The sequence below is a fragment of the Neovison vison genome, chromosome 5 (genome assembly GCF_020171115.1).
Source record: "Neovison vison isolate M4711 chromosome 5, ASM_NN_V1, whole genome shotgun sequence".
NCBI classification, from domain to species: Eukaryota; Metazoa; Chordata; class Mammalia; order Carnivora; family Mustelidae; genus Neogale; species Neogale vison.
The window spans coordinates 21,860,521-21,880,037 of NC_058095.1; the positions used below are offsets into that span (position 1 = coordinate 21,860,521).

The 19,517-nt window shown below is 36.8% G+C and overlaps 1 protein-coding gene across 1 annotated transcript in view; it reads left to right on the forward strand.

Annotated features, from left to right (window-relative positions):
- The window catches only part of TOP2A (DNA topoisomerase II alpha), a 29,934-nt gene extending 11,092 nt beyond the window's left edge, over window positions 1-18,842 (forward strand). The window contains exons 14-35 of the mRNA XM_044248030.1: window positions 302-412; window positions 551-656; window positions 748-857; window positions 1,107-1,199; window positions 1,945-2,059; window positions 2,164-2,285; window positions 3,547-3,695; window positions 5,838-6,069; window positions 6,322-6,456; window positions 6,566-6,766; window positions 6,946-7,141; window positions 8,427-8,518; window positions 8,622-8,786; window positions 8,911-8,994; window positions 10,698-10,880; window positions 11,200-11,290; window positions 14,659-14,811; window positions 15,047-15,173; window positions 15,294-15,337; window positions 15,734-15,874; window positions 16,321-16,520; window positions 17,751-18,842. Coding sequence (XP_044103965.1) covers window positions 302-412; window positions 551-656; window positions 748-857; window positions 1,107-1,199; window positions 1,945-2,059; window positions 2,164-2,285; window positions 3,547-3,695; window positions 5,838-6,069; window positions 6,322-6,456; window positions 6,566-6,766; window positions 6,946-7,141; window positions 8,427-8,518; window positions 8,622-8,786; window positions 8,911-8,994; window positions 10,698-10,880; window positions 11,200-11,290; window positions 14,659-14,811; window positions 15,047-15,173; window positions 15,294-15,337; window positions 15,734-15,874; window positions 16,321-16,520; window positions 17,751-17,879 — 2,979 coding nt within the window. The 3' untranslated portion in view covers window positions 17,880-18,842. The remainder of the gene's footprint in view (window positions 1-301; window positions 413-550; window positions 657-747; window positions 858-1,106; window positions 1,200-1,944; window positions 2,060-2,163; window positions 2,286-3,546; window positions 3,696-5,837; window positions 6,070-6,321; window positions 6,457-6,565; window positions 6,767-6,945; window positions 7,142-8,426; window positions 8,519-8,621; window positions 8,787-8,910; window positions 8,995-10,697; window positions 10,881-11,199; window positions 11,291-14,658; window positions 14,812-15,046; window positions 15,174-15,293; window positions 15,338-15,733; window positions 15,875-16,320; window positions 16,521-17,750) is intronic.
- Window positions 18,843-19,517: the final 675 nt, after the last annotated feature.

Below are 19,517 nucleotides of genomic sequence, written 5' to 3' on the forward strand. Positions count from 1 at the left end.
ATTTTTATTTATTTATCGGGGGGGGAGAGCGAGCACAGGCAGACAGAATATTTTAGATTGTTATACTAAACATGTCTTAATCGTTGCATTGCTTTCATGCTGTGGAAGGAAATTACTTAACTTGAAGCTTTATTCATCACATGTGTGTTACACATACAGATTAAGTGAGTGGATTTAAATAGCCTTTTTCTTTTTTTTAATCCCCATAGAAAATTTTTAGAGAAATCACCAATAGGTCAATCATAATTTTTTTGAGTTTTTAAATGATTCTTTTGTGTTTTGGCTTTCCAAATATTTCTAGGACCAAGATGGTTCCCATATCAAAGGCCTGCTGATTAATTTTATCCATCATAACTGGCCCTCTCTTCTACGGCATCGTTTTCTGGAAGAATTTATCACTCCCATTGTAAAGGTATATTAACTTTTAAATTACCATAATGGATATTTTAAGGCCCTACTCAATGTTTTATATGCATATAATCCCAGTGATATATGGTAAAGAGGGGACTCAGCAGTGTGCAAAACCACAGCAACATGTTCTTTACCACAGGTGTCTAAAAACAAACAAGAAATGGCATTCTATAGTCTTCCTGAATTTGAAGAATGGAAGAGTTCTACTCCAAATCATAAAAAATGGAAAGTCAAGTACTACAAAGGTTTGTAGGGAAACCCATCAAGTACTTCTCATTTTGTTATATACCATTATACAAAATTGTATGGAGTAACTTGATATTCTTGGTTGTGTAGGTTTGGGCACCAGCACATCAAAAGAAGCTAAAGAATACTTTGCAGATATGAAAAGACATCGTATTCAGTTTAAATATTCTGGTCCTGAAGATGATGCTGCCATTAGCCTGGTCAGTTTGAGTTCTATTTCATAGATATATTCTAGTTTTCTAAATCACTATTATAGCTAGTCAATTGAAACATATAAATTTCTATATAATAAAATGTTTTATAGAATATAGAATGTTTTTAATAAGCATATCATAGAGAAAGGGACCATTTGTTTTAGGAAACTCAGTTTATTGTTTGTTTAGTTTTTATACAACAGATTTTGGGAGACTGTCCGAACTGGTGACATCTTTTTTATCTCCAATGTGTAGGCCTTTAGCAAGAAACAGATAGATGATCGGAAAGAATGGTTAACCCATTTCATGGAGGATAGAAGGCAACGAAAGTTACTTGGCCTTCCTGAGGTAAAAATCTTATACATCTTGACACCTGGGTGGCTCAATCAGTTAGGCATGTCTGACTCTTGATTTTGGCTCAGGTTGTGATCTCAGGGTCATGAAATCTGTGGGGCTCTGTGCTGGAAGCTTGGGATTCTCCCCACCCCCACTCACGTACCCTCACGCTTGCGTTCTCTCTCTCTTTCTCTCTCTCAATCTAAAAGAAAACATTTTTATATATCCTACAACACAATGACTGATTGCTCCAGAAGAAAATTTAATAATATGTAACTATATATGAATGTGCTTATTTAGACTGCTGCATAAATGTATGGGAACTGAAAAATTTAAAAGGCAGTGCAGTTTTTCCAAATTGTGCAGCAATTAAATTTGCTTTCTCTTTAAAACCTGTACAATAGGGGCGCCTGGGTGGCTCAGTGGGTTAAGCCTCTGCCTTTGGCTCAGTTCATGATCTCGGGGTCCTGGGATCCTGACTCAGGCTCTTTGCTCAGCAGGAAGCCTGTTTACCCCTCCCCCTCTGCCTGCCTCTCTGAATACTTGTGATCCCTCTCTCTCTGTCAAATAAATAAATAAAATCTTAAAAAAAAAAAAAACCTGTAAAATATTTCTACATAAATCTGTATCTTTGAGGGACTTAAGAATCATCATACAATTGATATGCTGAAAGATTGATTCCTTTGGTGTTAAGCATTGTTAAGATCAATGAACTTTTTTAAATTAGATCATCTAATAACTCTCTTTGGTCCCTCAGGATTACTTGTATGGACAAACTACCACATATCTGACATACAATGACTTCATAAATAAGGAACTTATCCTGTTCTCAAATTCTGATAATGAGAGATCTATCCCATCTATGGTGGATGGTAAGTTCCACTATGTTAGCCTTTTTTTTAATCATACATAGAAATCAATGTCCATAAATGATTAAGTTGAGGATACTAATATTTGTACTTCTTCCATTTTGAAGGCTTGAAACCAGGTCAAAGAAAGGTTTTGTTTACCTGTTTCAAGCGGAATGACAAGCGAGAGGTGAAGGTTGCCCAGTTAGCTGGGTCAGTGGCTGAGATGTCCTCTTATCATCATGGTGAGGTAAACACACAATCCATACAATCCCTAATGTTTCTAGAAAGCATTATAGCAATAATACCTGCAAAATCATTTTCCAAACACATAGTGAGAGTACTTGGTGACATGAATACTGGTTCATCCATAGTAGAGGACAATTTGGTGAAATCTGTGAAACTATAAATATGCTTACCTTTGGCTTAACAAATCTATTTCTAAAAATAATATTCCAATAAGGAGACCCATAAGTCTATAAGGATCTATGTTCAAAGATATATAGTGATGTTTAATATATCTTTGTGATGCCAAAATTTAGACATTAAAAATGTCCATCAACTGGAAAATTGTCATTGATTATGATACATCTATGCCTGGAATTAGTTATATAACTGAAGTAAATCTGTGTGTATTAACATTGAGAATATCCATAATCTATTGTCAGTGGGGAGAAAAAAAGCCAGAACATTACTTAAACCAAAAACCTAGAAGGGTTTGCTCGAAGTTATTAATTTTGGTTATTTCTGTTGATTAAAAAGGACAACTTCCCAATTTTTTGTATTCCTCAGTTGTTTGATTTTATATAATCATATATTTCTTTTTTTAATTTTGTGATTAAATTGTTTTTTTGTATTCATTGTATTTTAAAGAACTAGGTTGTCTATAGGTTTCTAGAACTTTAAATGTAATGATTGTCTTGTTTGTTGCTTTCAATCAAAACATAGTGGGCATGTAGTAAATAAATGTTCACACAGCAAACATTTGTCAGATACTTACCATGTACCAGGTATATAAAGAAATCAAATAAGCTCCTTACTTCAAGGTATAATCACAATTTAATCAGCCAACCCACACAACTATCAAAGTGACTCAGCAGGGAACCTCCTTCTCCCTTTGCCTGATGCCCCCCCACCCCCCACCCCGCTTGTGCTCTCTCTCGCTATCGCTCAGTACAATAAATAAATAAATAATCTAAAAAAAGAAATGGGCAAAGTATTAGACACAAAAGAGGAAATATTTCATTCTGCTGAGGGTGAAGAGAAGAGCTATGCCTTCAAGGTTGAATAGGACTTGGTAGAAATTATTAGAAGTCAAGAGCCCTAAACTTGGAGCCAGAAGTCTTGAGTTTAGGTATATCTGCCATCTGTCATGTAATTATCTAGGAAGAGTCAATAAACATCTATATCTCATAAAACCTTACAGGATTATAGTGAGGCTTAGTCATAATAATGGATATATATTATTAGAAGCCTACAGTTTAGATTAACTAATCTTTTTCCACCCCCAGATGTCACTAATGATGACCATTATCAATTTGGCTCAGAATTTTGTGGGTAGCAATAATCTGAACCTCTTGCAGCCCATTGGTCAATTTGGTACTAGGCTGCATGGTGGCAAGGATTCTGCTAGTCCTCGATACATCTTCACAATGCTCAGGTGGGTATGCCTACAATTTCTGGTGAATTCATCAAAAACTAATGATGTACTATATGCTGGCTAACTGAACATAATAAAAAAATATATATTGAACTTTTAAAAAAATTTCTAGTGAATTGCCATTACCAATTTTGAAGTAATGTGACATTTAGTTGATCAAAAATATAAAAATTCAACTGATCTGGGGTGTCTGGGTGGTTCAGTCAGTTAAGCCTTTGCTTTTGGCTCAGGTCATGATCCCAGGGTCCTGGGATCGAGACCCGAATCGGGCTCTGCTCAGCGGGAAGCCTGCTTCTCTTACTCCTACTCCCCCTGCTTGTATTCCCTCTCTCACTGTCCGTCTCTCTCTCTCTGTCAAATAAATAAATAAAATCTTTTTTTTTTAATTCAACTAATCAGAAAATGTACTTTCGATGTAGATGTTTACAGTATTAATTTTTTAAAAACTAGCTCCTTAAATTTAATTATGCTACTCCTTATAATAAACAGAAAGTAAATTCTATTTCAGTTTGATAGCTGTGCCTTTGAATTTCTGAAAAATATTGTTTCCTTTCCAAACTACATGTTTTTACTTCGATTTCTTATATTTTCTTCACTTTAATTATACAGAGCAGTGGTTCTCAACCAGGGTAGATTTTGCACCACCACCCCATCTCCCGGAAGACAGTAATGTCTGGAGACACTGGAGACATTTTTTTATTGTCATGACTAGGGGAGCTGTGCCACGTCTAGTGGGCAGCAGCCAGAGCTACTGCTAAACACCCTACAATGCATAGGATAGCTCCCATAACAAAGAATTTTCTGGCCCAAAATACCAGTAATGCCCAGGTTGAGAAACCCTGCTGTAGACTTGGGATCAGAGTAAAGAAGAGCTTAATTCTTCCTAAATACTGCAATTGAAATTATACTCTATGGAAAGTACATTATGAATGGTCAATTTTCTGCGGTCATCTTATTCAAACTTTCAGCAGCATTAACTAGTTAATTACTTCATCCTCCTTGAAACTCTTTATTTGGCCTTTGGCCTCCAAGATACAAAACTGTTGGCTTTCTTTCTTATTTATCATTTTTCCTGGGTCCCTCTCATCTCTCCAGACTCTTAACTACTGGCCTGCCCCAAAGCTCCTTCATTTGTTCTCTTTCCACTAGCTATACTCACTTTCCATCCATGGATGATAACCCATCCACCTAGTTTTTGTTTTTTTTTTTCCTTTTTTTTTCTTTTTTAAGATTTTTATTTATTTGACAGACAGAGATCACAAGTAGACAGAGAGGCAGGCAGAGAGGTTGGGGGAGAATCAGACTCCCTGCTGAGCAGAGAAGCCCAATGTGGGGCTTGATCCCAGGACCCTGGGATCATGACCTAAGGCAAAAGCAAAGGCTTAACCCACTGAACCACCCAGGCACGCCCCATTCATCTAGTTTCAACAGCTCCAATCCTGAATCTCTTATAGCTGACTACCCTCTCAATATTTACTAAGGCACCCCGTTTATCTAAAGTACTATAATATACCATCCTGCTTTCTTATGGCAGCCAACTAATATTTTTAAATAGATCATTCTGGTTCAGAACCTTCCAACTTTTTCATTTAGAGTAAAATCTAAAGGACCTACATGATCTATGTGCCCACTCCCCATATCTTTTGACTCCATCTCATACTGTCTCTGGTCCAAAAACACCTGACCTCTGCCTATATTCAAACCTGCCAGTCACACTCTCTCCTCAGGGCATTTTTACTTACTGGTCCCTCTGCTTACAATACTTTCTCCAGATAACCACATGGTGGTTCATCCTCTCAGTTTCTTCACTCTAATGTCATCCTTTCAGAAAGTGTTACTATTCCTTAGCACCTCTAATCATTCAATCACCTCTATTTTTTCTTTCTCCTTAGCATTTACCCCACCACCTGCCAAAATGTATGTGCATTGTCTATCTCCATGTATGTGAGCTCCTTAGAGATTTTATGTCTGCAGTAACTGGCACATACAAAGGGCACAGAAAATACTGTTAAATGATTACAGCCAGCAAGTAAAGCCAAAGTAATTTTCATGCATAGATATGAGCTAACACATGTCCTTTTCACAAGTTAAGTACAAAGTCAGTGTTTTTGTAAAATAACATTCTTTGATTATTTATTTTAGCCCTTTGGCTCGGTTGTTATTTCCACCAAAAGATGATCACACATTGAAGTTTTTATATGATGACAATCAGCGTGTTGAACCTGAGTGGTACATTCCTATTATACCCATGGTGCTGATAAATGGTGCTGAAGGAATTGGTACTGGGTGGTCCTGCAAAATCCCCAACTTTGATATTCGTGAAGTTGTAAATAATATCAGGCGTTTGATGGATGGAGAAGAACCTTTGCCAATGGTAACTATTCTGTGTAAATCGGGATCCCTCATTTTCCTCTGGCTTCAATTCAGTAGACTATATAGTCAGAGGACACATATAAAACTTATTGTTTTAATGTTCATCAGATTTATTTTAATGTTCATCAGATTTATTGTTTAATGCTGTTGGGATTTCTTTAATGTTTATCAGATTTATTGTTTAATGCTGTTGGGATTTCTGTTTTTAATGTCACATTTTGAAAACCTATTCTTCTTTAAAATATCAATTTAGCTTCCAAGTTACAAGAACTTCAAGGGTACTATCGAAGAACTGGCTCCAAATCAGTATGTGATCAGTGGTGAAGTGGCTATTCTTAATTCCACAACCATTGAAATCTCAGAGCTTCCAATCAGAACATGGACCCAGGTAAGTTACTGTGGATTTCTTCTTTGATTTTTGTGATCAGGGAAACACTTTGTACTACTTGATGTATACTCCTAAGCCTGTATTTAAAAAGGATTATCTCTTTCTTTAGACATATAAAGAACAGGTTCTAGAACCCATGTTGAATGGAACTGAGAAGACTCCACCTCTCATAACAGACTATAGGGAATACCATACAGACACTACGGTGAAGTTTGTTGTGAAAATGACTGAAGAGAAACTGGCAGAGGCAGAGAGAGTGGGACTACACAAAGTTTTCAAACTCCAAACTAGTCTCACTTGCAACTCTATGGTATGTCTTATTTTATGAGAGGTGCCCATGTTTCCGTTTATATTAAAGTTTAATATCAGTTTTAAAAGGAAATCCTGGAATACTTTTATGTTTTTGAAGAATAAAGTCTTTTCTCTAAAACCATTAAAGTTTAGCCAGTCCAACTGTTCTTGGCTTTATAATCTGTTTTTCTTTTCTAGGTGCTTTTCGACCATGTAGGATGTTTAAAGAAATATGACACGGTGTTGGATATTCTAAGAGACTTCTTTGAACTCAGACTTAAATATTATGGATTAAGAAAGGAATGGCTTCTAGGAATGCTTGGTGCTGAATCTGCTAAACTGAACAATCAGGCTCGCTTTATCTTAGAGAAAATAGATGGCAAAATAATCATTGGTATGTTTTTAGATCAATAACTGTACTAAAACTACAATTATGCCAAACTTTTTACACATTTCTTTTAAATACCTAGTCATTTACAGTTTGGAAAATATAGCTTTCCTTAGATTGAACATCTTGAAAAATCAAGATTTAGTTGACATGTAGATAGAGAATAGAGAGATAGAAAGGTACCTGTGTAAACTGATCAAGAGAAGAATTGTTAAGTCTGAGAGGGGAGAAAAAGTCCAGAAGGAAGATTATAAATGGTTTATATTACAATTAAATTGTGTACTGGAAGACTGAAAGAGTCATGTCTTGGGTTTTTATGTATTTATTTATTTTTAAAGACATTCTAGAAGCAACTAAGTCAGGGTTTAAGTTACCAGGAAGGAAACAGTTTTGATAAAAGCTGGGTTGTAAGGAGGTTTAAAAAAAAAACAAAAACTCAACACTGGCCAGTGCTAACTAGGAAAGCTAGGCAACTAACTTATGGGTCATAGTAGCAAGTCCCAAAACATGGCAACATGAATTCCTGGTGATCACAGAATAATTTTCTGGTCGTACACAAAAATGTTTAACTTGATAGTTACATGTTCAAATTCATGAATATTTTTTAACAACACTAGCATAAGCACCCCTTAATTTCTTAGAATTATTGCTTAAAGCAAAGCTAAAATGAGTGATAATGGACATGATTCAAAGAAAACAGAAAGTAAGATTTGTGTCTAGTTTACCAGAATTTAGGGAATAATAGGACTATGCAGTCTTCTTGAGTATAAAAATGTAGGGGGCCTACACATGTAATCTGTATCAAATTAATTGATAAAAAATGGTGCTGAGAAATTCATCCCAAAATACCTTGTAGCTAGTAACTCAATATCCCTCAAAGTGTAATAAATTGACTGCAGTAGTCACTGGAAGAAAGGTACTCTAGAAAAAGGGAATGGGTATAACACAGTTGGATTGGTGGCATGAATTATTGCCCAATTAATGTTAAAGTTTTGAAAAGGGAGCATAATTGAGGTAGAGACTTATCAGAAATAAAGGTTTGATTGCCTCCTGTTCTTTTAAGAATTATAATTAGATCAACAATTTCATAATATGATTTGACTGTCCCACTTGTGGTAATTTACATTTGTCAGTGGTTTAGGAAAAAGACTTCCCTGTAAACCAGGATGTATAGATATATGCAAGATAAAGTTTAATTTTTAGTTTTAGTCTTTTGAATTCATATGGTAAAACCTATTCCTTTCCTAAAATATTCCTCAAAACCATTATCTCTGTTTACATTTTTTAATAGAAAATAAGCCTAAGAAAGAATTAATTAAAGTTCTGATTCAGAGGGGATACGATTCAGATCCCGTGAAGGCTTGGAAAGAGGCACAGCAAAAGGTAAATTCTCAGTTAGCATGTTCTATATTATTGAAGACTATGTAGAATCTAATGTCTCTGTTTCAAATTTCCTGTTAAAGCTACATTTTAATTTCTCCTCTAGGTACCAGATGAAGAAGAGAATGAAGAGAGTGACAATGAAAATGAAGCTGAAAAGAGTGACTCTGTAAGAGATTCTGGACCAACCTTCAACTACCTTCTTGATATGCCTCTTTGGTATCTCACTAAGGAGAAGAAGGATGAACTGTGCAAACTGAGAAATGAAAAAGTGAGTTGTTGGTGGAGGGTAACATTGCTCAGTTGTTAAAGTGGTGAAAGTAAAAACTGTGCCTCATGAAAATTTGTGCTATTTAACCCATAAATTAACTTAATTTTCTGACTCTCTTATGAAGGAGCAAGAGCTAGAAACATTAAAGAGAAAGAGTCCATCAGATTTGTGGAGAGAAGACTTGGCTGCTTTTATTGAAGAGCTGGAGGTATGTAGTTTATAATTGCTAATGTTAGAGTTTTTATTAGTGAAATAGTACATTCTAACAATATATAATATACAATTCTTTTTTTTTTTTTAAAGATTTTATTTATTTATTTGACAGAGAGAAATCACAAGTAGATGGAGAGGCAGGCAGAGAGAGAGAAGGAAGCATGCTCCCTGCTGAGCAGAGAGCCCGATGCGGGACTCGATCCCAGGACCCTGAGATCATGACCTGAGCCGAAGGCAGCGGCTTAACCCACTGAGCCACCCAGGCGCCCCTACAATATACAATTCTAACAATATACCTCTTGGTCAAGAAATTTCACAGTTAGGGGTGCGTGGGTGGTTCAGTTAGTTAAATGTCTGCCTTAAGCTCAGGTTGTGACCCCAGGTCCTGGGATCGACCCCTGTCTCTCAAATAAATAAATAAAATCTTTTTTAAAAAACCTTTTGGGGGGACGCCTGGGTGGCTCAGTGGATTAAAGCCTCTGCCTTCGACTCAGGTCATGATCCCAGGGTTCTGGGATCGAGCCCCACATCAGGCTCTGTGCTCAACAGGGAGCCTGCTTCCCCCCCTGCTCCGTCTGCCTCTCTGCCTACTTGTGATCTCTGTCTGTCAAATTATTAAATAAAAATAAATAAATAAAAAATAAAAAATTTTTTAAAAAGACATTTCACGATTAGCAATAGAAAGAATAAGGCATAAGAAAACATTCCAAGGTAACACATAAAAGAACATTGTTAGAATAAAGTAAATGATGGCCAGAAGCATACTACTAGAACTTTTTGGACAAAAAGAGAAAAGGGTAGGAGTTGATTTCTGACTAACTGGGAATAGTATGGAATAAGAATATTTACTTAAATATGGAAAAAGACCAACCCAATCTCCCAACTCAATCTAAAAGGACAAAGATGTTTACCTTCAGGGCTAGCTCATTAATTTCAAAAGATACTTTGTTATCTAAATCTCACTAATGTGCTTTGTTTTCTAAAATTATTTTAAGATTTAAAAAAGGCATTTCATAAATTAAGCTAAAATGCTTTGCATGCAGTTTTATATTATTACACTTTAGTATGGATGTACAAGTGGAATCCCATCCTTTCACTTTTTTTTAAAAAATTTATTTATAAATTATTTTCTTAACATATAATTTATTATTTGCCCCAGGGGTATAGGTCTATGAACCGTTATGCTTACACACTTCACAGCGCTCACCATTTCACATACCCTCCCCAATGCCATCTTTTCACTTCTTAATTTGAGTTTACAAATATGTGTATATAAATCTATGCATTTTATCCCTAACACAGTTTCCCCTTTTTATCTTTAGAAAACTTAAATGGTAGAATCAAGAGTAGAACCCAGTCTTCTGTGTCCACACTTATCAAAGTGGGCCTTAATTATATATATCTTCAATGGCAATGGCATACTTTGTTGTGGCACAGCTATTCACAGATTTAAGATGTGGGGTGCCTGTCTAGCTCAGTCAGAAGAGCATGTAACTCTTGATCTCAGGGTCGTGAGTTCAAAGCCCACACTGGGTATAGAGATTACATATATACATAAATTAAAGAAAAAATTTTATCTTAAAATGTAACAAATTGAAATCAGTTTAACCAGCCTTTTATTCTATCCCTATAAAGCAGCCTAGATTTTATAGTGTCTTTGTTGGCTTATAAACTTGCTTTCTCTTATCCCTTTTGTAGGCTGTTGAAACAAAGGAAAAACAAGAAGAACAAATAGGACTTCCTGGGAAAGGGGGGAAAGCAAAGGGGAAAAAAACACAAATGGCTGAAGTTTTGCCTTCTCCGTGTGGGAAAAGAGTCATCCCCCGAGTGACCGTAGAGATGAAAGCAGAGGCGGAAAAGAAAATTAAAAAGAAAATTAAGGTACTACTCTTAAAAAGTTATACATAAATACTTAAGACTTATTTTGGCTTAAAATTACACAATGATATAAAACTTAGAATCCCATAGTTTGTAGTTAATCCTGTATCTAATCATAACTTTGCTTTCCTATGTGCCTGATTTTTTTAAAATGTTTAAGTATCTTGAAAAAGTCATACCCATACCTTTATTCAGAGCTCTTAACCAAAATTTAAAGAAAAAAATCACTCTTCGACCAGATAAATATTTGTATATTTGACCTTACATTATTCCAAATTATAAGTTACCAGAACTTGACCATCTTTGTCTTGCTCTTTTTTAGAATGAAAACACTGAAGGGAACCCTCCAGAAGACAGTAACGAACTAGAAGGTCTGAAACAAAGGTTGGAGAAAAAACAGAAAAGAGAACCAGGTATGAAAAAATTTTAAGTAAAATGGTATAGAATTGAGATTAAGTTGTGTCTGTTACCAAGTACATTCTACATAGATGTTTGGTAAGTCATTACTGAGTAATATGATGGAAGGCTATATCTAAAGTTTACTTGAACCTCCCTAATACTGTCCTTGGATATGATTTATGTTAGAAGAGATCATTTTGAGGGGCACTTGGGTGGCTCAGTGGGTTAAGCCTCTGCCTTCATGCCTTCAGCTCAGGTTGTGATCCCAGCATCCTGGGATCGAGCCCCATATTGGGCTTCCTGCTTGGCGGGAAGCCTGCTTCTCCCTCTCCCACTCCCCCCTGCTTGTATTCCCTCTCTCACTGTGTCTCTCTCTGTCAAATAAATAAATAAAATCTTTTAAAAAAGAGAGAGATCATTTTGAAATAGTTTGTTAATTTGGCAATTTGAGTTTCTTAGTTGGGATCTAAAGAAAACACAGTTTATTAAATTCCACTTTTCTAGCCAACTATAAGGCCCTAAATTAATATATAAAGCTTCTTGAACAATGAGCACATCTTAGTCACGTTTGTATTATCCCTTAAGTTGAACAAAATGCCTAGAATATAAGTAGCACTCAGTAAATTAAATAAAATTAAGAATTCTACTAACCATTTGATTATACCTTTACTGAGTATCTACTTTTTTTAATAAGATACTAACATACCAAGTTCATCCTCTTAAAGTATACCATTCAGGGGCACCTGGACTGCTCAGTCAATTAAGTATTTGCCTTTGGCCCAGGTCATGATCCTACAGTCCTGGGATTAAGTCCCATGTCATGATCCTTGCTAAGTGGGGAGCCTGCTTCTCCCTCTTTCTTTGCAGCATCCCCTGCTTGTTCTCTCTCTCTGTCAGATAAATAAAGTCTTTTTAAAACAAAGTGTGCCATTCCATCATTTTAGTATACTCAACCCATGAAAAACACTCTACCTGTTTAATGGTCACTCCCCATTTCCTGCCAGCTTCCCTTCCTCCTAGACAACTATTAATCTACTTTCTGTCTCTAGATTTACTTTTCTGGACATTTCATAGGAATGAAATCATGTAATAGCTGTTCTTTTTTTCCCTGGTATCTTTCACTTAGCATAATGTCTTAAAGGGTCACCTATGTAGTGACATGTATCAATACTTGGCTCTTTTTTTTTTTTTTTTAAAGATTTTATTTATTTATTAATATGACAGAGATCACAAGTAGGCAGAGGCAGGCAGAGAGAGAGAGGGAGGGAGGCAGGCTCCCCACTGAGCAGAGAGCCCTGCGCAGGGCTCGATCCCAGGACCCCGGGATCACGACCTGAGCCGAAAGCAGAGTCTTCAACCCACTGAGCCACCCAGGTGCCCCTACTTCACTCTTTTTTATCACCAAATAGTTTTTCATAGTATGGATATACCACTTTTTATTTATTTCTTCATTTGTTCATAGGTATTTGGCTTTTTTCCATTTTTTGGCTATTGTGAACACTGCTAGGAATATTTATATACAAGTTTTTATATGGACTTAATGTTTTTATTTCTTTTGGGTAGATACCTAGGAATGGAATTGTTTTGGGTCATATGATTTTTTCTATGTTTATCTTTTTGAGGAACTGCCACACTGTTTTTCAGAGCAGCTGCCCCATTTTACATTCCCTCCAGCAATGTATGAGGGTTCATATTCTCCATATCCTCAGCAGCACAGTTAATCCCTTGTCATTTTTTTTTTCATTCTAGCCATACTAGTGGATAAGAAGTGGTATCTCATGGTTTTAATTTGCATTTCCCTATTGGCTAATGATGCTGAGTATCTTCTTATATGCTTATTGGCTATTCATATATCTTTGGGAAAATATCTATTTAGACCCTTTGCCCATGTTTTTAATTGGGTTATTTATCTTTTGTTGTTGAGTTAGTTGTAAGATTTCTTTATGTATTCTAATTTTTTTTAAGATTTTTATTTTAATTAGAGAGAAAGCACAGGTGTGTAAGGCAGGGAGGAACGAGGGAAAAGGAAAGAGAGAATCTGAAGCAGACTCCACCCTGAGCACAGAGCCTCACACGGGGCTCAATCTCATCTCATGACTCTGAGATCATGACCTGAGCCAAAATCAAGAGTTGAAGACTTAACCAACTGAGCCACCCAGGTGCCACTTTTTTTTTTTTTTTTTTTTTTGAAGATTTTACTTATTTATTTGACAGAGAGACACAGAGAGAGAGGGAACACAAGCAGGGGGAGCGAGAGAGGGAAAAATAGGCTTCCCGCTGAGCAGGGAGCCCAACGCAGGCCTCGACCCCAGGACTCTGGGATCATGACCTGAGCCAAAGGCAGTCACTTAATGACTGAGCCACCCAGGTGCCCTCTCTTTCTTTTCTTGATAGTGTCCTTCGAACCACAAGTTTTTAATTATGATGCAGTCTAATTTTATCCTTTTTTTCCCCTTTTGTTGCTTGTGCTTTTGGTATCATGTCTAATCTTTTTCTGAATCCTAGGTCATGAAGATTTACCCCTATGTTTTCTTCTAAGAGTTTTAGTTTTAGCTCTTATAGATCTGTGATACATTTTGAATTAATTTTTGGATATGGCATAAGGAAAGAGTCCAACCTCATCCTTTTGTATGTGGATATCCTCTTGTCCCAGCATCATACTGAAAACCTTCTTTCCTATTACATTGTCTTCACCCTTGTCAAAAAATCAATTGCCCATAAATTTTAGAGTTTATGGATTCTCAACTCTATTCCATCGATTGATCTATATGTCTAAACTTGAGTATCTACTTTTAATAGGTAATATGTGCTCAGTTCTGTGGGGCATACAAAGATGAATAAAACTAATGGAAACATCTTAGTATTAAACTAAAGAAATAGTAAAAGGATGCCATACTGTGCAAAGTCATAGACTGACCTTTGAATGCAGCACACCTTTAACTTTGAACCTAGCTAGCGATCTTTTAGCATATAAAACCAATGAATCATTTGAGTATTTTGACCCTTCATGTTCCCATGAGTTTGATTACTCTCAAATAATGTGAGGGCACAAGAAGTGGGAGAGCATGGCTTTTTACCTTCAAGGGGTTTATCAAGAACAGAAATTAAAGCAGTATATACTAGCCATTGTAGGGACTGAGAGAAAGGTGAGATCAGTGTAGGTGCACATCTACATAACTAGAGGTGACAACAATTTATTTATGGAATTAGAAGACCAAACTATAAACTCCACAGGAAGAGGGACTATGTCCGTTTCTCTTCACCACTGTATTCCCAATACTAGCACAGAGCTCAATAAATATTTGAAAGACGGTTGGTTAATAGATGGAGAAGAGTGAGTCAAAGAACATGTAAAGGTGGTTAATTCCTATCTCGCTTCTAGGTACCAAGACAAAGAAGCAAACTACATTGTCATTTAAACCAATCAAAAAAGGAAAGAAGAGAAACCCCTGGTCTGAGTCAGAATCAGATATGAGCAGTGACGAAAGTAACTTTGATGTCCCTCCACGAGAGATAGAGCCACGGAGAGCAGCAAGTAAGGAAAAGTGCTGAATGTGCTGAAAGATCTGAGTGGCCAGTGTATTTCAAGGCATTAATCCCAGAAATTGTTATATCTTAGAGAAGTAATTATTTTAAGTTTTTGAAAAATGGACATATCTTTTAGGAGATTAAGCTAAAGCTGGAATCTTCATGAAATGTTATATCAATCTGTGGATTAAATATTATTTCTGTTACCCTCTTATTCTTTGCTCTACGTATGTTTTTTATAGCAAAAACCAAATTCACAATGGATTTGGATTCAGATGACGATTTCTCGGATTTTGATGAAAAAACTCAAGATGAAGATTTTGTCCCATCATCAGATGTTAGCCCACTTAAGACCAAAGCTTCCCCAAAGTAAGCATCTTCTCTAATATGGATTTTATCATGATTGTTGCCAATGATTAATGATACCGTCTTTGTTACTTGACACATTTAGAATTGGTTGTCAGGATGTTTTTGGTTTTTTTGTTCCAGACATGCTACCAAAGAACTGAAGCCACAGAAAAGTGCCACGTCAGGTATGTATTTAAGTAAAAATATAGAAACGTCTGCTTCACTGTGACGCTCGGTTCCTGCTGGGTTCTAATCTGACTACATTATCTAAGTCCTGCCTTAGAAGATAAAAGTGGGTTCTTATTAGCATTACATTGATGTTATTCTTTAGGGTTAGTTCACAGAAAGGGGTTCTACACTTCATATACTGGAAGTCATCTCGTGCTTCCTGTTTACTGTGCTGGGTCCTAGAGGTACAAAAAATAACTGCTGATGAAGAATCCAGAAATTAGATCAAAGTTGTAAGAGGATGTTTTAAATATTCTAGAAGAGTCAGGGACTTGGCGTTTAAATGGAAATTCCGAGCAGGAAACAGATTTTTATGTGTTGCTTATATGTACTATTTTCCTTTCCATTCGTAGTAATGGACGTTGATGCTGATGATGCCAAGGACAGTGTACCACTTCCTCCAGGTTCTGCTGCTGCTGATTTCTCAACTGAAACTGAAATCATAAACCCTGTTCCTAAAAAGAAGGTGGTGGTGAAGAAGACAGCGGCAAAAAGTGAGCTTCGGTTTTTGACCTGGGTTAATATTAGGATTAAGTAGCTGGCTTCCTCAAGTCAATTCTAATTTTTTACTCTCAAAAGTTACTATTAATATTGGAGTTAAAAACCTTTTCCAAATGAAAGCAAATATTTAGCTCTTTATAATCAAAATTGGTGGTCAAAAGGTTTCAAATCACCATGTTTCTCAAAATGCCAGGCATTCTCTAGCTCATTTCTGTGACAGAGACAGAGTTTATAAACAGTGCAAAAGTTTAATGTAAAACATAAACCTATTAAAAAAAAATTAGATGCTTAAAATACATTGATTCTCTAATGTATTTTCAGCTCTATTAGATTTTTTCTATATTAAATATAAGCAATCAATAGCTTACTACAGAAAGTTCACAGTGAGAACAATTTGTCTAAGAGTGGCCTCATGATGAATGCTTGTGTTGAATTGCAGGTCAGTCTTCCACCTCCACTACAGGTGCCAAAAAACGGGCTGCATCAAAAGGAACTAAAAAGGATCTAGGCTTGAATTCCGATGTACCTCAAAAGCCTGATCCCCCCAAAACCAAAACTCGCCGCAAAAGGAAACCATCCACTTCTGATGATTCTGACTCTAATTTTGAGAAAATGATTTCTAAAACAGTCACAAACAAGGTATTTATCCTAGCCAGTCCTTTCTCTGTAGGTGTTTTAAAAAAATAACCAAGACTTGTTCTTAATAATCTGACACATTTTGGGGTGCACCTAGGTGACTCAGTCGCTAAGTGTCTGCCTTTGACTCAGGTCATGATTCTAGGGTCCTGGAATCAAGCCCCTCATCAGGCTCCCTGCTCGGCAGGAAGCCTGCTTCTGCCTCTCCCTCTCCGACTCCCACTCCCCCTGCTTGGGTTTCCTCTCTCACTGTGTCTCTCTCTGTCAAATAGTCTTTAATTAAAAAAAAAACAAAAAAAAGAATCGATTTAAAAATAAATAATACTAAACTGACACTTTTTAAGAAAATAAATGTAGGGACACTTGGGTGGCTCAGATGGTTAAGTGTCTGCCTTCAGGTCAGACCCTGATCTCAGGGTCCTGGGATCAATCCCTATGTCAGGCCCCCTGCTCACTGGGGAGCCTGCTTCCCTCTCCCTCTCTCTCTGCCCCTTCCCCCCACCCGCTCATGCTCTCTCACTCTCTCAAATAAATAAATAAAATCTAAAGAAAAAAAAGAAGAAAGAAAGAAATATAAATCTCATAATTTATTTAGCTTTTACTAGTTGTAACAAGTTACATTTAAAAATGTGCTGCTGGGGCGCCTGGGTGGCTCAGTGGTTTAAGCCTCTGCCTTCAGCTCAGGTCATGATCTCAGGGTCCTGGGATCGAGCCCCACATCGGGCTCTCTGCTCAGCGGGGAGCCTGCTTCCCTCCTCTCTCTCTGCCTGCTTCTCTGCCTACTTGTGATCTCTCTCTGTCTATCAAATAAATAAATAAAAATCTTTAAATAAAAATTAAAAAAAATAAAAATGTGCTGCTTATGGGACACCTGGGTGACTCAGTCGGTTAAACATCTGCCTTCAGTTCAGGTCCTAATCCAAGGGTCCTGGGATTGAGTCCCACCATCAGGCTCCTTATTCAGCAGGGAGCTTGCTTCTCTTTCTGCTTGCCACTTCCCCTGATTGTGCTTTCTCTATCTGACAAATAAATAAAAATCTTTAAAAAAAAAAAAAAAAAATATATATATATATATATATACCACTTAGTCGACGAGAGTTGCCTTAGATCTATTTCTTAGTACTTATTAGAAGGAGAGAAACTCATTGAACTGTAGTCTACTGATATATTTTTTACAATGAAATGTTGCTGTCAAACTAACATTGTGCAAATTACTTGGTCTTCCTCTTCTAGAAATCCAAGGCGGAGAGTGAGGACTTCCATCTGGACTTAGACTCAGCTATGGCTCCTCGGGCCAAATCGGGACGGGCAAAGAAACCTATAAAGTACCTCGAAGAATCAGATGAAGATGATCTGTTCTAAAACGTGATTATTTTAAGTAATGGTCTTATTGAGCCCAAGACTGGTTTTAGAGTTACCTGAGTCCCTTAATTTCTTCCCCTCTGAATTTTGTTTGGGGAAGGTGGTTTTAATCCAGAACCATCAAAGTGAAGTGTGTCAAGCCCAGGTATCTATTACTGTCTAAGTAGTGATCACCTCATGGGCATTGTTTTCTTCTCTGCTTTGTCTATGTTTGGAGTGTCTTCTCTTTTGTCTTTAGAATCTGCTTTTAAATTCTTCTGAGCTCTGGAGATAGTTGTGTGGTCACTTCAGCATAATATAGTTTATTGACCACTCATTAAGCTAAAATTCTTATAAATGTCTTCTCTGCCTCCTTTCCTACTTTCAGTAAATATGAGATAGAGCATCATTAATTCTGTTTTACCTTAGTTTTATAGGTAATTTTCCATCAGATAGAACTTTATGGTTCTAGTACAAATAATCCCCTCTCAGCCTCTTATGTGCTGAATTTTTGCTCAGGCAATGAGAAATTGCTCATATTCTTCATATACTTTTGAATACTAGCAGAGGCTGAGGAAAAACAGCCTGGCTGTGTCCATATAACCTCAACACAGTCAAGAGGATGAAGAAAATTGGTGTCGTGTCCATCTCAATTCTTGACTTGTCCCCTTGGGCAGTTTCCAACTTTGAATCTCCCAAAGAGCAAATTTCTAGGGACCACTGGATTGCAAAAAAGTGGGGGGCAACATTCACTCAAAGATCTTATATCATTGCCATCCATACTCAGCAGTGAGCGGTTATATCCATTTTGAGAAATCTCCATAATTATCAATTTACAAACTTTGTAAAACATTTCTGCATTTTTACATGTGTGTGACTTGAGTAGTGTTATCAATGTTTTTGTAAATATTTACTATGTTTTTCTATTTCACTTAATTCTAACAATTTTTTACTTTAATAAAATGTTCTAAAGATAGCAACCCATTGATTGCCTTTTTTCTCTTGCACTATACACTTTTCCTTACTCTAAAATATATTCGTCTTTACTTCCCTTTTTTTTTAAAGACTTTGTTTATTTGACAGAGATCACTAATAGTCAGAGAAGCAGGCAGAGAGAGAAGAAGCAGGCTCCCCACTGAGCAGAGAGCCCAATGAGCGGCTCTATCCCAGGACCCTGGGATCATGACCCGAGCCAAAGGCAGAGGCTTTAACCCTCTGAGCCACCCAGGCGCACCTTTACTTCCCTTTGAGGGAAAGGAAATTCTGATCATTTGCTGATGTACCTACCTAACAGCCCCTGGCAATAGTCATAGGTCTGAGATAGGCATCATGACCTAATCAAAGCCAGTCAGGTTTTTCCTGGGTTTTTATACATGAGTACAAAGTTCTCCCTCTCCTTCACATCAGAAAGCCTTGGCCCCCCCATGAGCAAGTAGTGTCAAATATGTGTGGTTGGGGTTTTTTTTGTTTTATTTTTTTAATGATCCCTTTAACAATTTTGATAATCAGGACAACTACCTGAGGGTCTCAGTAAATGACATTAGGGCAACTGGACAATCATTTAAAAGAAAGAAATGTTAGGGGCGCTTGGGTGGCTCAGTGGGCTAAAGCCTCTGCCTTTGGCTCAGGTCATGATCCCAGGGTCCTGGAATTGAGCCC